Raw genomic sequence first — 15624 nt, forward strand, 5'->3', positions numbered from 1 at the left:
ACGCAACCATAAGGGCGCTGTTATGTCTTCTAAGGCAGGGGTCATATTACTTGTTCAGAACAGGTCACACTGGTATCGATTGCCCCTCCCCTCCCTGTCTGGGTGAGGCTTAAGGTATCTCTGCTTCAGTTTAAACTTCCACATGGTAAGACATCATAAACATCAAGGTCAGACCCCACCCTTTAAAAGGCCTCCATGCTCCCTAAGTGGATCTTTCAACCACAGTGCCTGCCCCATCTGCCACCATGTGGGAGCTCCTCACTCTCTTGATGTTGATCCTGACTTATTTCTTCTGGCCCAAGGGGAAGTGCCTTGTTGTCAAGTATCCCAACAGCCTCCCAGCCCTGCCCTTGGTAGGCAGTCTTCCCTTCCTCCCCAGACATGGACATCCACATGTGAATTTCTTCAAGCTGCAGAGAAAATATGGCCCCATCTATTCCCTTCGTATGGGGAGCAAGACTACAGTGATCATTGGGGAGCACCAGCTGGCCAGGGACGTGCTGATCAAGAAAGGCAAGGACTTCGCTGGGCGGCCCCAAGTGGTAAGCAGTGCCCTGTGCCTCCTTTCTCTCTCTCTCACCATGTCTATAATGACCATCCCAGCTCCAATAGCCTGTAATACCTTCAGAGACAGAGAGTGATTTGGGTTGTGATTGGAGAGTGAATTCAGACCCCATCTAATCTCTCAACCAGGCAGGAAGAATGAAAAAAGTTTCATTCTCTGGGCAGCCCAGGCAGTGGGCAGAGGGGGGTTCCTCACTCCAGGCATCTTGCCCCTGAACCGGATGATCATGTCTCTCAGCCAAGACTTCCCGAATTAATGACAGTGCAGATAAAGCATTGTCCCAGGGCCAGTGGGAGACAACTGCCTCAGTCTCAACAATTCTGAGCTCTTCTCCAGGAAAGAAGAAAGAAAAGGCTAGTCAGATGGGCTTGTGGGTCAGGGTAGAACAGAGAAAGCTTTGGGCCTTTGTGGTTTTGGTACATACCTATGAAAACAGTGACTTGCCCAAGATCCAACTGAGTGTACAACACTGCTAGTATCTCCAAGCGTGGCCTTCAAAGGCATACACAATACAAATAGGAGAGGAATCCTAAAGGAGATTCATTGCTGTGCCTTTAGCACCCCCAGAGGGCCCAGGGAAAGTCAAAAGTCTAGGCAGTCCTCTCTACCAGAATGCCTGCTCTCTGCACCTAGGAAACAGAATTCAAAGACCATATCCATCCACAGTTGCCTGCCCAAAAGCCAACCTATAATTTTAACTAAATGTCAGGACCCTAGGATTTGAATTCAGGGTTATTTCTTCTCCTCACACTGCCTCCTTTATGGAATTGGGAACTGGGTCTGGATGAGGAGGTTTTAGAACTGCTCTACCAAGGCCTAAAATCATGGTGGAGTAGAGCAGCACGGTGCCCACATAGGGATAAGCAGGTGCCTGTCTTCTCTCATTAAGGGGAACAGGTGCAGGAAGCCCAGGACAAGGCAGGTAGATGATGCCTGCTTCCTACAGTGTTTCCTGCTCTCTAAAGGTGACCTTAGGCATCCTGTCAGACAATGGAAAGGGCATTGCCTTCGCTGACCATGGTGCCCAGTGGCACCTGCATCGGAAGCTGGTGCAGGCTACCTTTGCTCTTTTTAAGGATGGCAACCAGAGACTAGACAACATGAGTAAGTACCATCTGGCTCCCGGGGCTGTCTTAAGATGGTTGGGGAGGGGAAATTGGTTATTATTGCCTTAATGTACATTTATTTAGCTACTGTTAAAAAATACTGTTATTTTGCTATCTGTCCCTGGTTAAGATGGAACTGCATGCCACATAAGGGTTGAGAGTGTTGCTTAGTTCCCACCTTTATGCTCTTTTCTCCCCTCAGTATGTCAGGAAATCAGTTTACTGTCTGATTTCCTGGCCACGCAGAATGGACAACCAGTAGATTTGTCCTTGCCTGTCTTCCTGGCGGTGACCAACATTATGTGCTTCATCTGCTTCAACTTCACCTTCAAGATTGAGGATCCTGAATTCAAGACCATAGAGCATTACATTAATGGCATCATGGATGCTCTGGGCCAGAACACTATGGCAGACATATTCCCTATCCTGCAGGTGAGGAAGAGACCAGGCCCCACCCTCAGATCCCAGCAGACCTTTCCAGGGTCCCCAGTTTTGAAAAATTACTGCTCAGCTCTAGGACCATACTACTCATTTCTACCTCAGCCACAATAACAGCTCCCACCTTGACACATAAAACCTTGCCCCTCCACTGAACAAATAGAATTAACATTTTAATCATTCGTTAAGACCCTGAACATGGCTTTCATTGAGTTATCAATGGCCATGTGTCAATATTAGGGACTCCACAAGCATTTGTCGTGCCATTTCACCAAAGGTAGTTTTCTTCATATTCACCCTTCAGAGATAACAGTGATTTGGGATTAAAGAATTTGCCTACGCTCCAGAGTCATGTCTGTCTCTATTACTTCTAAAGACTGCACATAGCATATATCTAAGTATTTACCTCATTCAGTTTTAATATTTGAAAGAATGGGGAATGGGAAGTGAGAAACTCCCTTCTGCCTTGTTTGATATTATCCTATTTATTTATTTGTTTGTTTGTTTATTTAAAGATTTATTTTTATTTATACATACAAGAGATGGGGTACAGGCCAGAGATACTGGGGGTGAGAGGATTCACCAGAGACAGAGTGGGGAACAGAACAGGCAGATTGACTGAAGTACACTGCTGAGGGGAGCAGCAGGCAAGTCAGGAGAGGTCTGCTAGGTCCTACCTAACTCTGGGCTGTAGAAGCTGTGGATAGCTTCACAAGTGCTATAATTAACCCCTTGTGCCAGCAGGGAGGCCCTTGATATTATCCTATTTATCACTGATGATCCCATTTAGGTCCCCATAACCTCAATTTTGACTGAAGTCCAGGTGGAATAGGAACTCTCTAGAGAGAGAATTCTTCCAAGAAGGATTTGGGCAGCTAAAGAAATTAAATGAAAATGATTATTTTCCTACTTTTCAGATTTTCCCCAATAAAACCCTAGAAATGATGAGGAATTGTGTACAAATGAGAGAACAATGCCTGAGTGAAATCATTGAAAAATATAAGGTAGGATGGAGCAGAAGAGATTGAATACTTGAACATGTGTAAACAGGTTGGACACTGGGCTCTCCCCACCTCCCAGAGCCTGGCACACTGTTGGCATCAATGGAGATGGACTCAACTCATGATGGGGGTGGGGAAATGAGGAACTGAAGAGGTCCTAGAAAGGACCACCAAACCCAAATTCAAGGAGGGCCCAGTGTAGCCTCCTAATTCCATATATCATAGGTCCTACCTAGGCCACGGCTCTCCCTTATCTAAAAGGAGAACCTCTACTCTGGGATGGAAGTAAAGGAGGGTGTTAAGATGGGGCTCCGTCCTTAGCACTGTCTCCAATCTCACCTACCAGGAGAACTTCAGCAGCAACTCTATCAACACCATGCTGGATGTGTTGATCCAAGCTCAGATGAACTCAGGCAACAGCAATGCAGACCCAGACCAGTATTCAAAGTTGCTTTCAGATAAACACATTCTCATCACCATCGGGGACATCTTTGGGGCTGGTGTGGAGACCACCTGCTCTGTGGTACAGTGGACTGTGGCCTTCCTGCTGCATTATCCTCAGGTGGGCTTCTCTCTACTTCAGTCTTCCAAAACATCCTTACTGCACTCAGCCCAACCTCTGATCCCAGAGAGAGGTAGAGGCACTACCCTCAGACATTCTGTCCAGAAAAATTAGTAATCCCACCCCTTACCCAAGCAGTGCTTAGCTGTGGTCTAGGGAGAAAATATCCCATTATCTGGAAGAAAGACCTGAGTTGCACACTCACCACTGGGAAGGGTCTAGACAGCTCTTGTAGATTTGACAATAGAATTATCATAATGTCATGTTCTCCCAGGCTTGAGCCTGCTGATCACAACCACTTGCTCTGGCCCACAGCTGAAAAAGAAGATCCAGGAGGAGCTTGATCAGAATGTTGGTTTCAACCGCAAGCCAACTCTCAGTGACCGCAACCATCTCCTCCTCCTGGAGGCCACCATCAGGGAGGTGCTGCGCATCAGGCCCGTGGCTCCAATGCTTATCCCCCACCAGGCTATCGTCAACTCCAGGTGTGCTTTCCCTCCCATTATCACCCACTACAACGATCCATTCAGCATTCTTCCCAGGCCATCTGGTCGATCCCTCCTTCATCGTGGTCCCTATAGCTTGCTGATAAACTTATGGTCAATGATTGGCTATCAATCAGACTACCCATGAGCCTACTGATCAATACATCCAACACACTCATACAGTCACAGCCTACAGGTTACTGACCTCCCTCAGAGGAGGCCTGCAGTCCTTGGAGACATGTGGTCTGGATAAGACCCAAGTTCTACTCCACCCAATCTAGCAGCCCCAGGCATACATAGATGTGCACCAACTCAGATGCATCCCCACCTGTAAAAACACTCATGTATCCACTACACAGCGTTCATACACAAATTGTTATCAGGCAGAGTGGGTTGGAGAAGCGCTAGATGCATATGGATATGGCAGAAGTTAAGGAAAAGGTGAGGCATTAGGGGTGAGGGAGGAGAGGCTACTTGTCTCTTCACCAGGGAGCAGACTGTGCAGGCTTGGGGCTGAGCAGGTGGGAGCCACAACATTCCATAACCCCTTCCTCTCCCTCTTTGGGGCAGCATTGGTGGTTATGCCATCGACAAAGGCACAGATGTCATCATTAATTTGTGGGCGCTGCATCACAGTGAGAAGGAGTGGGACCAGCCTGACAAGTTCATGCCTGGTGAGTGTCTGTCCTGTCATGCTCCAGAGCCAAACAGCCAGCCTGCTCTCTATGCTCTACCGACTACTCGGCTTCACCCCTGCCTGGCCCCCTACTAAAAAGTTCTGGGTTGCAATCCTGTATACCAGTTGACGGCCCCAACAAATACCCTAGAATCACCAACTTTACAATAGACTCCTTCTGTTTCTTCCCACAATTGCAATCTCTCCTCTCAGAAGCTTGTTGTCACATGGTACCCACATACACACTCTAGGCCCCTGGGTGGTGGCATTTAAACCTGCTAACACTGCCTCTTTCCATCCTCCTGACATTCTATTACCTGTGTATGATTGAGGCCAACCTGAGAATAGCCAGAGGGCCCTAAGTAAGGCTGTCACCCTCCCAGGCTGGGGTTCCCCAGACAGGGCACTATCTGCCTTCTGGAACCTGCCATGTCTCTGCTTTCTCCTGTCCTGCCCCCTGACTCATGGCTGCCTCCCCTGTCCACAGAGCGCTTCTTGGACCCAACAGGGAACCAGCTCATCTCACCATCCTTAAGCTACTTGCCCTTTGGAGCGGGACCACGCACATGCGTAGGGGAGATGCTGGCCCGCAAGGAGCTGTTCCTCTTCATGGCCTGGTTACTGCAGAGGTTTGACCTCGAGGTCCCAGACGATGGACACATGCCCACTCTGGAAGGTATCCCCAATGTGGTCTTTCAGGTCGAACCTTTCAAAGTGAAGATCAAGGTCCGAGACGCCTGGAGGGAGGCCCAGGCTGAAGGGAGCCCCCAGAACTAGAACCTCGCACCTGACTCCAGCAGATAGCACAGAACTAGAGGTGGCCCTCCCCCTCTTTTAACCTCTCCCCTCCCCCAGCCCTGGCATGATGTGCATAAACTGAGCAGTTTCTATTCAGAAGGGCCTTGAGAAGCCCATTCATTTCCTCACTGGTTCATTCATTCTCTCAACAAATACTTATCGAGCAGCTGCTATGTGCCTCTCACAGGGCCTGGACAGGCAACCTCCCCAGTCTCGCGATGCTTACATTTCCATGAGGACTGACCTACAAACAGGGACTTCAGAGACTCCTAAGTTCACTGAAATGAACTACACTGGTGATGGTGGAGTGAGATGAGGGGGAGGGCGGCCAGGAAACACATGGTCAAGGTTGGCGGCAAGGCCTGGAAGTGTGCCCAGTGCTGAGGGAGAGGCACTGGGAAGGTCTCCAGATAGGAGATGTGAGCATGGCCAGGGCAGAGCCAGTGAGGTGGGAGGTCAGAGTGGGAGATAGGGGCTTGTTCCCAGGAGACATGTGTAAATACCTGGTACTTTAGTTTTTATTCCAAGTATGATGTGAAGTCATATGTTTTAAATATAGAAGAGGACTATGACTTGTATTCTTTTTTTTTTTTTTTTTTTTTTTTTATAGAGGCATGTTCCATTTATTTATTTGTCTGCTTGTTTGTTTGTTTTGTTTATACATGCACTGGGTACAGTCAGAAGCGCGGGAGGGTGAGAGAATTCACCAGAGTCAGAGCAGGGAACAGAGCAGGCAGAAGGACTGAAGTACACTGCTGAGGGGAGCAGCGGGCGGCAGGAGGGGTCTGCGCGCCATGTGGGACCCTCCTCCGGTGGCCGGGGAGCAGCCGGGGATCGAACCGGCGCCGCAGAGGCCGCGGGCAGCTTCGCAACCCAGCGCTCAACCGCTGCGCCACCGGGGAGGCCCCTGACTTGTATTCTTAAATGATCACTGTAGTTGCAGAATAGAGATTGGCTTTTGACCACCCATGGTCCAGAGACACAGTTAGGAGGCTGTGATGCTGACCCTGGAGAGCAGGATGATGGGGACCCAGACTGTGGTGACAGTAATTTAGGTGGCAGTGTGGTAAAATTAAATTTATATTTTGAAAGTAGAGCAACTGATCTTGTTTGCTTTGATCCACACAAGCATTGATACATGTACCTCAAAAATTTGGTTCTGGGCCTCCCTGGTGGCACATGGGGTAAAGACGCAATCTATGAAGCTATCTGCAGCCACTGCAGCATGAGTTTGATCCCCGGCCATGGAGCTACCCATATGACCCAGCAGACCTCTCCTGACTCGCCCTCTGCTCCCCTCAGCAGTGTATTTCAGTCAATCTGCCGGTTCTACTGCTCACTCTGTCTCTAGTGAATCCTCTCACCACCCTTCCCCCACACACCTCTGGCCTGTACCCCAGTTCTTGTATGCATAAAGAAATAAATCTTAAAAAAAAATTTGGTTCTGGTGACTGTTAAAGTCTCAGAGCTATCCCCACCCACTCTGGCATGAGTTCGATCCTCGGCCAGGGAGCTGACCCACATGGCACAGACTTCTCTCTCCTATCTCACCAGTTGCTCCCCTCCTCAGTCTATTTCAGTATTTCTGCCTGTTCTGCTCCCCACTCTGTCTCTGGTGAATCCTTTCACCCTCTTCACCTCTAGCCTATATTTCAGTTGTTGTATGCATAAATAAAAAATAAATCTTTAAAAAAAAATTGGAGGGCCTCCCTGGTGGCGCAGCGGTTGAGCGCTGGGTTGCGAAACTGCGCGCGGCCTCTGCGGCGCCGGTTCGATCCCCGGCTGCTCCCCGGCCACCAGAGGAGGGTCCCACATGGTGCGCAGACCTCTCCTGCCGCCCGCTGCTCCCCTCAGCAGTGTACTTCGGTCCTTCTGCCTGCTCTGCTCCCCGCTCTGGCTCTGGTGAATTCTCTCACCCTCCCTCCCGCACTTCTGACTGTACCCAGTGCATGTATAAACAAAAAAAAAAAAAAAAAAAAAAAAAACCAGCAAAAACAAATAAATAAAGCATGCCTCTATTAAAAAAAAAAAAAAAAAATTGGAGACCTCCCTGGTGGCGCAAGGGGTTAAGCACCACACTATGAAGCAACCCGTGGCCTCTGCAGCATGAGTTTCATCCCTGGCCGGCCAGAGAGGAACCCACCTGGTGCAGCAGACCTCTCCTGACTCGCCCGCTGCTCCCCTTAGCAGTGTACTTCAGTCAATCTGCCTGTTCTGTTCCCCCCTAGGCTCTGGTGGATCCTCCCACCCCCCATGTCTCTGCCCTATACCCCAGCTCTGGTATGCATAAATAAATCTTTTAAAAAATTGGTTCTGGGGGTGCAGAATGCGCAGACACCACCCACCCCTACATATCCCTCCAATCTTAATGCCCAAAGTCATATACATTTCCTCTCCAGCCTTTCTTGGGTGAAATTCTCAGGAACATGTATCTACAGCGCCTTCTGTCAAGTGCCAGACTGCCCCTGCTCACTACTCCAAAACTCCTAAGGTTTGTAAATGCCTTGGAGTCCAAACTTCCCGAAATTTGAAACCACCCACTTTAGCCCTTGGTCACTGACCATTCTAGATATGTCCAGAGATACTCTAGACTGTGGAAGTGACCCTGCCCCACAGCCCAGGGAAGGTGCTGTAACTCCAGCTCCCAGGCACCAGGCACACCTTCAACAGCCCTGTCCTTGCCGCCTGACAGGGGGGCTCCGGAAGGGCAACAGGGCAAGGCTGAGGACTGCCTGGTTCAGAGTAGAAAAAGAAATCAAGGAAGCCCCTGTGAGGAGGCAGGATCTTCCCCTAGAGCTGCTCCTTCTGCCTCCAGGGCTTGCTAATCTGGTGGTAGTAGAGCATTCCCCACTGTTCCCCCAGCTCAGTCCTGCTGGCCTGTGACTGCTGGTCTTGCCTCAGGGCCAGAGGAGCATGAGGGCAGCTGTGGCTGACCCTGGCCCCCATCACAAGCAGCCTGGAGAGCTGCTAACACCCCACTGAGATGCTGGGAGAGGCTTAACCAGAGGTTGCCCCTCCCTCTTCCCAGTTCCTCCTCCAGGGTCCTCCACCAGCTGGCCTCTGAACCCCAATCACCCCTCAGTTCCAGCAATAGGGAAAGATGAACTGGAGGACAAATTTCCCAAATTTGTTCAGAATTTCAAAGACATTCAGCAGACAGTGATGAAGAGATAAACTACTGGCAGAAGGCAGTGTCCCTGTAAATGCTGTGGGTGAGTTTAAGTGGGATGGAAACAGCCAATTTCTCAGTTGCATCAGATAATGGATGACAGGGCAATGAGACCCTGCACCTATTTGAAGATGAGGAAACAGGCCCAGTGATCGGGAGGTGAGTTCCCACAGGCACAGAGCCCCTCAGCAGCAGGGCTGGGCCCAGAACCCACACTTTCAGTGATGCAGGAATGGGGGGCAGCCGTGCTCCCCACTGTCTCCTGTGTTTGTACAGAAGGGCTCTCAGCAAGAGAACAAAGTTGTTTCCTTTTGGGCAATGATGTCATGTTGAGTCTGGCCCCAACAGCCCATCCCCCCAGCTGGAAGACCTTTCCCTCTGACCTAAGTCCTCCTCCCTGCCCAGAACGAGGGAAGGCCATCAGTCACGACCCATGACTCCCAGCCATTGCGCTTTGTTCATGGTCTCTTACCTATTCCTGTTACTGAATCCAATTTGCAACTGTGTGCCTGCTTGGCTTCAAAGGTGTGATGTGTCCCCCAGGGACAGTATCTTCTCTTCTATTTCTAGATATCAACACTGGGGCCCATCATTGTTTCTATCCTGCAAAACAGCACCGACAAACAGGAGCCTAGACACAAGAGATAACAGAAGCCAATGCTGTGAATCACTTGGCTAATTGCCCAGTCTAGTAAACTCTTTCTCCTTATGCAGAAGGAAGCCCAAATCTTTGGTGAAGCTGGCGGGCTTGCCAAGACCCCCACCATCACCCTGTGAGCCTCAAAATCCCCTAACAGGGCTCTGTTGCAAGTATGTGGCAAACAACCAGTTCTGGTGCAATGGGGGTTGGGGAGATCCCTGTTTGGTAGTGTTTGCTTATCCCTATGATCTGAATACATCACATAACCAATGTGATGTCAGTCAACACAGAGGACAGAGATGCACTGTAGCGCTTATGTTACTTAGCATATTACATAGTAAAGGCCATTACCTACTATTTCCCCATACAGGTGCATAGCCAACACTCACCTCCGCAGAAGAGATCATAGTAACAGGTAGGAAAATAAATGGGAGGATCCGTTTTCAGTATTATCTTTCTTTTGAATATAACTTACTCAATTGTAGGTTTATATAGTCTAATGTGCTAAAGATATAATAAATAACTCATTAAACTCCTGTCAGTCTAATAATCAGCACTTGGGAGCTGTAAGAGCTGGCATTCTGGGAGACATGGACTACGGCTGTCCTTTGCAGAGCCATTCCCCACAAGCCCCACTCTCAGGGGAGGGGAGCATCCCCTCGTCACCCTGGCATGCAATGCCCGTGGATGGCAGTTCCCCAAAGTTCTCCAGGGCCTGAGGTAGCCGGACAACCTTGACACAAATGGCAGGCCTCTCTCAGGTCACACTCTCAAGTATCAACACACTTCTCTGGAGGACAGGATACCAATCACACAGGCCAGAGAGTGGGGAATCACTCCAGATGAGGACCTAGACCTTCCCCCAGTGCTCCAGTTTCCTAAACCTGGATAGTGATTCCCAGCTTCCTCATTTGTAAGTTGGGACACCTGTGCTGCCCCTCATATGAGGTTCTCATAAGGATGAAAAACAGAAAGGGCTGTGCAAGCAGGGAGCTGCCCACTGAGGGGACTTCCTGAAGGACAAGTCATGTTGTGGAGGCAATTGCTCCTGGTGGAGTCACTTACAGACCCAGGAGCAAGGGCAACTTACTTGGCCACCTTAACCTCAGTTTTCTCTTGTGTAACCTGGGAGGCTCAGGTGTGGAAAATAGCCTGTTCCCGAGATCAGTGCTTGACAAAATCCCCTTTATTTTCCACAAAACACGTCTTGCTCTAAGGACATGTTTGGTGTGATGTTTGCAGATCTCACAAGCCCACCAGCTTTGTCAGGCAGGGAGGGGCTGTGTCCACACAGGTCCCTCCACAGGACAGGACCACGGGGGACCGGCCCTTGCAGCTCCAGATGGCCCTGCTGCTGCCTTCTCCCTCCCTCCACAGCCAGGGCAGGTGGCAGCTGGGAAGTGGGAGGAGAGCCCAGAGTCAGAAACTTGTTTCCTTCCAACGCACAGGGTGTTTTGTAACTGTCTGGTGGGGTTGGGTTTGTCAAGACTGCTTGGGGAGAAGACATGCAGTGGGAGGTTAAACTGTGGCTCAGGGCAAACTGATATTCTGAAAAAGTTCAGATTAAACAGATCTTCTCCTGCCCCCAAGGGCCACTGCAAGCTCTCTTTATCCCCACAGAGGAATAACACACACTCTTGCAAGGTAAAAAGATAAGATCCACATAGCTTTAATTCCTGGTAATTTCACAATGTTACCAAGGGGCACGACCTTCTGGAAGTGAATATTTATCTGAAACAGGCACCATCACGCCCAGGCAGGGACCATGTCAGTGCTGAGAGGCTCTGCTAGGTGAACCCTGGCTGGATGTGGGGGCCTCAGGAGGAAGCAAGTGGACTGGGGTAGTAACAGTCCATATCCCAGGGGGCTGTCTGCAGTAAAAATGAGACAATGTAGGTAAGCAACCTGGCAGCAGCAGCCACAGGAATTCCTCAAGACCAGCTTCTGAACTCAGCATGTGACAAGGTGGATGCTCTCCCTACCCAACCCCTTTCTGGCAGTGACTTAACCCCTTGGAGTACTTTAGGCTAGCCTAATAACACTTGTCACACCCAATGAAATACAAATTATGTATTTGCACTTTATTTTTTTTAAGATTGATTTATGCATACAAGAGCCGGGGTACAGGCCAGAAATGCGGAGGGTGAGAGGATTCACCAGAGACAAAGTGGCGAACAGAACAGGCAGATTGACCGAAGTACACTGCCGAGGGAAGCAGCGGGCAAGTCAGGAGAGGTCCGCTCCGCCATGTGGGTTGCTCCCTGACTGGCCAGGAATTGAACTCGTGCTGCAGTGGCTGCGGATTGCTTTATAGGTTGCATCTTAACCCCTTGTGCCACCAGGGAGGCCCCTCAAGCCATTTTTATAGTTGTGGTGCACAATATAACTAAGGTTCCTCTAGCAAGGTGTTCCCTCAATAAAATTCCCATAGCTTACCATCCAAGATGAGCAAAAAGTTAATACTTATCATTGGGCTTATCTGATGATTGTGAGATTCCAGACCCACATCTTATTAATGATCACCAATGCCATTTCTATCCTCAGAGAGAGAGCCACATGGAGGGAATATGATCATGTGTATGACCTAATTTTCCTTATACTTAAAAGTGTTCACATAATTTATTTATTGATAATTTTCTGGTTATGACTTATGAACTAGGAAAATGAAGTAGTTGCCCTCCATTTACCAAATGATTATAAAATTGACTTCTCAAGATTACATTGTTTAAAAAAAAACTGAAAATGCACATAAGTTGCTTAAAAAGGAGTAGATATTAGAGAACACTCTATAAGTAAGACAATTAAGACAAGTTAAAATCTTATAACACAACCTTACCCTCCAGCTCATCGGCTATCTTCCCAGAATGCAATTCTCCAGAAAAATTATATTGCTGTTCCAGACATGATGCCACTCTCTCCCGTTTTAGGTCCAGTTACTTTCTATTTTCAGCACCTGGCACATAGTACACACTCAATAATCTGCACAAGTATTTCTAGAATTCCATTTACCCCTCTGCCCACCTGATCAGCTCAGAGGTCCCTACTCTGGGGAGGCTGCCCTGAGCCCCTAGGTGGGCTGCACTCTTGTCCCCAGCATCCTGTGCACACATGCTTCGTGGTACTCTTCAGGAACTGCTAACACTGGCTTTGTCCTTTCTTCTCTTCTGGGGAATTAGCTCTTTCTGAGGAGCCAGGTCTAGGGACATTTGCAGCCCCAATGCCCAGCACATGTAGGTGCTCAATAAATGCTCAGCTCTTAGGTAAAGCCAGTCACTTATCTCCAGGCCAGAAACCAGCATCACAAATACCTCCCATGATGGACCACCCTTTCACAGGTGCAGCCAGAAGCCTGTTTCCAGCTGGTTTGGCCAATACTGAGCAAAAACTCACTTGCCAAATTGGCCTATTGAATGCTAAACCCCGATTTTTTTATGTTGAAAACAGAAGAAATCCCAGAAATGCATTTATTTAATTTCCTGTTTACCAAAGCTAGTGTTTGTGCTTTGGGGTACTGGTATAGTCTCAACCTAAATTTGACCACCTGGGGCATTACACTAAATACCATATTTCATCAGAGAAATCAGGAACTTGGTGGCCTAGTTCAGTGAGAGCTCCTATAGACCTGGACATCAAAGGTACATGCACAACCTGTGGCAGCAACCTGAGTTATATTGGCTTTGAGCCCCTCAGACATTAGCTTAAAGAAGGCAGCAGTGATGGCTCCCTCAGATTGTTCTGAGATTTCAGATCAACACTGTCCAAGATGTTAACATAACTCCCCTGGGGTTGCCTGGAGGAGTCTAACAATTTGGAAGTAATGAGGCAGCCACCAATTCCCAATGAGAGCGTCCCCAGGTCCTGGGTCAAGGATGGAGCATGTCTCCCTTTCAGGGGAAGTTCCGATACTCTAAGATCTGAAAGGGCTGACTGCTGGGCCAACCCCGGGGGGGAGGGGGGGGGGCGGCGGGTAGGGGGGTCCAAGGGAAGTGAAGGGTCTCTTCAGCACCCCCTGCTGGTCCAGCAGTGAGGGTTCTACTTGAGGAGGCAGGGACCCCTTCTCCATAGTTAAGAGGTGGCACATCAGCCTGTTCTGCCCACCTTCTGGTGCCCCAATGAGAAGTCTTCTGGTTGAGGGTGTTTCCCTGCCTGTGCAGAGGCAAAAGCTGGTCCTTACACAGGCTGGGAGAGGGCCTTACCCTAACTCAAAGTTCTAAGTGGATGATCTTAAGCAGAGAGTAAAACAATCACTGGCCTACCACTGGCTCCCCAGGGACTAAATATCAGTTCTGAGTGCCTGCTGGTTTGCAAGACCCAAGACCACCTACCAAGCACTCCCCAGTTGCATCTTAGCCCACCTTCTATTTAATTCACTAATTCAAACAGGGATATCTGGTCTTCCTAACTGGAATTTAACTTTCTAAGAGCATGGACTGCGTCTGACAGATGTCTTTCACGTGATCCTTAGGATCCAGCACAGCATGGGGCACAACAGGGAACACTCAATAATACACATTTGTGCATTAATCCCACAGCCAAGCGCCCTTCCACGTGTCTATCACAGCACGAAAAGAGATCTCATGGAGTACTTGCTTTCTCTCAAATGTCAGGTTTCAGCCTTGGGGTATCTGAAAAACTTGTTTCTGCTTTTGGGTCTGATTTTAATCTGTGTGAATCTTTACAAAGTCTTGGCAGAGACTTTGGCAGAGAGAGGATTTTGTAAGTCAGAAGGAAAAAGAAAAAATATCAGATGGTTTCACTTATACGAGGAATATAGGGGAACCAAATAAGACATCAGGAGAAAAAAATAACAATAAAAACACAACAAAACAAAAACAGATAATTATAAGCCAGAGATACCCTGCAGGGGAGGGAGAGGGAGAGGGATTGGAAGGAGGGAGGGAGGAGCACAGGGACTGTGATGATGGTGGACGGGTAAATTGGTGGAGGAAATTCTATGGGAAATACACCTGAGGAAAAAAAGCAAACATTGCTTAAAAATGAACAATGATGTAAAATATATATAAATAAATTTTTTAAAACAGAGAGAGAGGATTTGGGGGGAAATTCCTAGGACCAAGTGTGGCCTCTGAGCAGGCTTTACCCAGCTTCCCCTCAGGCCTGCAGTTTCACTTGACCCTGCACCCTATCCTCAGCTGCCCTGGGATGTCTCTCAGGCTCTGTGTGGAGAAAGGAAAGTACTTGCGGTTCTGAATCTCGAGGCACGACTCCCCAGCGTCCAAGGAGAGGAAAAGAGAACAAACTGCAGCAGTAGGATGTTGGGGATTTATTTTATTTAGGCTTCTCACAGTGGTTAGAGCCACTTGTCTTCAGAACAATCACAGCACAGGAAATGCGTCACCAAGACTGCCCAGAAAATCTGACCAGCTGAATCTTATTGCTTAAAATACACATATTCACAATAACTGACAAATGATATGCCTCACAGGAATGTGTTACCACTTGCAAATAAATCTTCCCACGGTAGCACCGCATCCTCCACCAACCCCTTCCTTCGCATTCACCTAAAACACCAGATTCAGTCACATCTCCCCAATCCCTAATTAGTTCTTTGCTTCCTGTTTCCATCTTCTCTGCACAGGGGAGCCCCATTTGGAAGGGGCCTGACAGTGACCTCGGAATCCATTCCAGCTCCACTAGCCACATTCTCCTCGCTCAGCCTTTAGGTGGGATGCTAGAGGGAAGTCAATGGTTAACATAGACCTGTTCCCATTTGAATGGGGAGGGGCAGATGAGAGGGCCAGAGTTCATCCATTTGCCAGTTAACTGAAGAAGGATTCCTGTTGGTAAATCTTGATCTCCTTTGAGACAGACACTTCAGTGAGCTGTTGGGATATTTATTTCATAGGTGGAAGGAAAGGCATCCGAGGGGCCGCTGGCTCACTCCCGCCCAGTCTCCCCACATACCAGTTTGCTTACAATCGGTGGGAGGGAGTTAGGCCCTGTGGCTCTGTTGTTTCCCAAAGCTGTCTGGAGATTCTGGACAGGGCCAACACCTGAGCCACAGCTCAATCAAACTTATCACTGAAGATCCAATCTTCTGTCTGAATTCCATCTTCACATTCTGACCGAGAGGTTACAGACACCCCCGGGGAATGAAACCCAGGCTGGAAACAGCTGAGGGAGGCAGACAGGTTCAGAGCACGTTTCCATTTACAGAGAACAG

General features: G+C 48.8%; 1 protein-coding gene across 1 annotated transcript; it reads left to right on the forward strand.

The window, feature by feature from the left end:
- Positions 1-245: 245 nt before the first annotated feature.
- LOC311178188 (steroid 17-alpha-hydroxylase/17,20 lyase-like) lies at positions 246-5610 on the forward strand (the record flags this gene model as incomplete). Its single annotated transcript, XM_084244565.1, has 8 exons — positions 246-542; positions 1531-1669; positions 1874-2103; positions 3027-3113; positions 3457-3672; positions 3988-4157; positions 4728-4831; positions 5321-5610. The coding sequence occupies 8 exons, from the start codon at positions 246-248 to the stop codon at positions 5608-5610; spliced, it is 1533 nt and encodes a 510-aa protein (XP_084100691.1).
- Positions 5611-15624: the final 10014 nt, after the last annotated feature.

The sequence above is a fragment of the Talpa europaea genome (genome assembly GCF_964194135.1).
Source record: "Talpa europaea genome assembly, chromosome: 10".
NCBI classification, from domain to species: domain Eukaryota; kingdom Metazoa; phylum Chordata; class Mammalia; order Eulipotyphla; family Talpidae; genus Talpa; species Talpa europaea.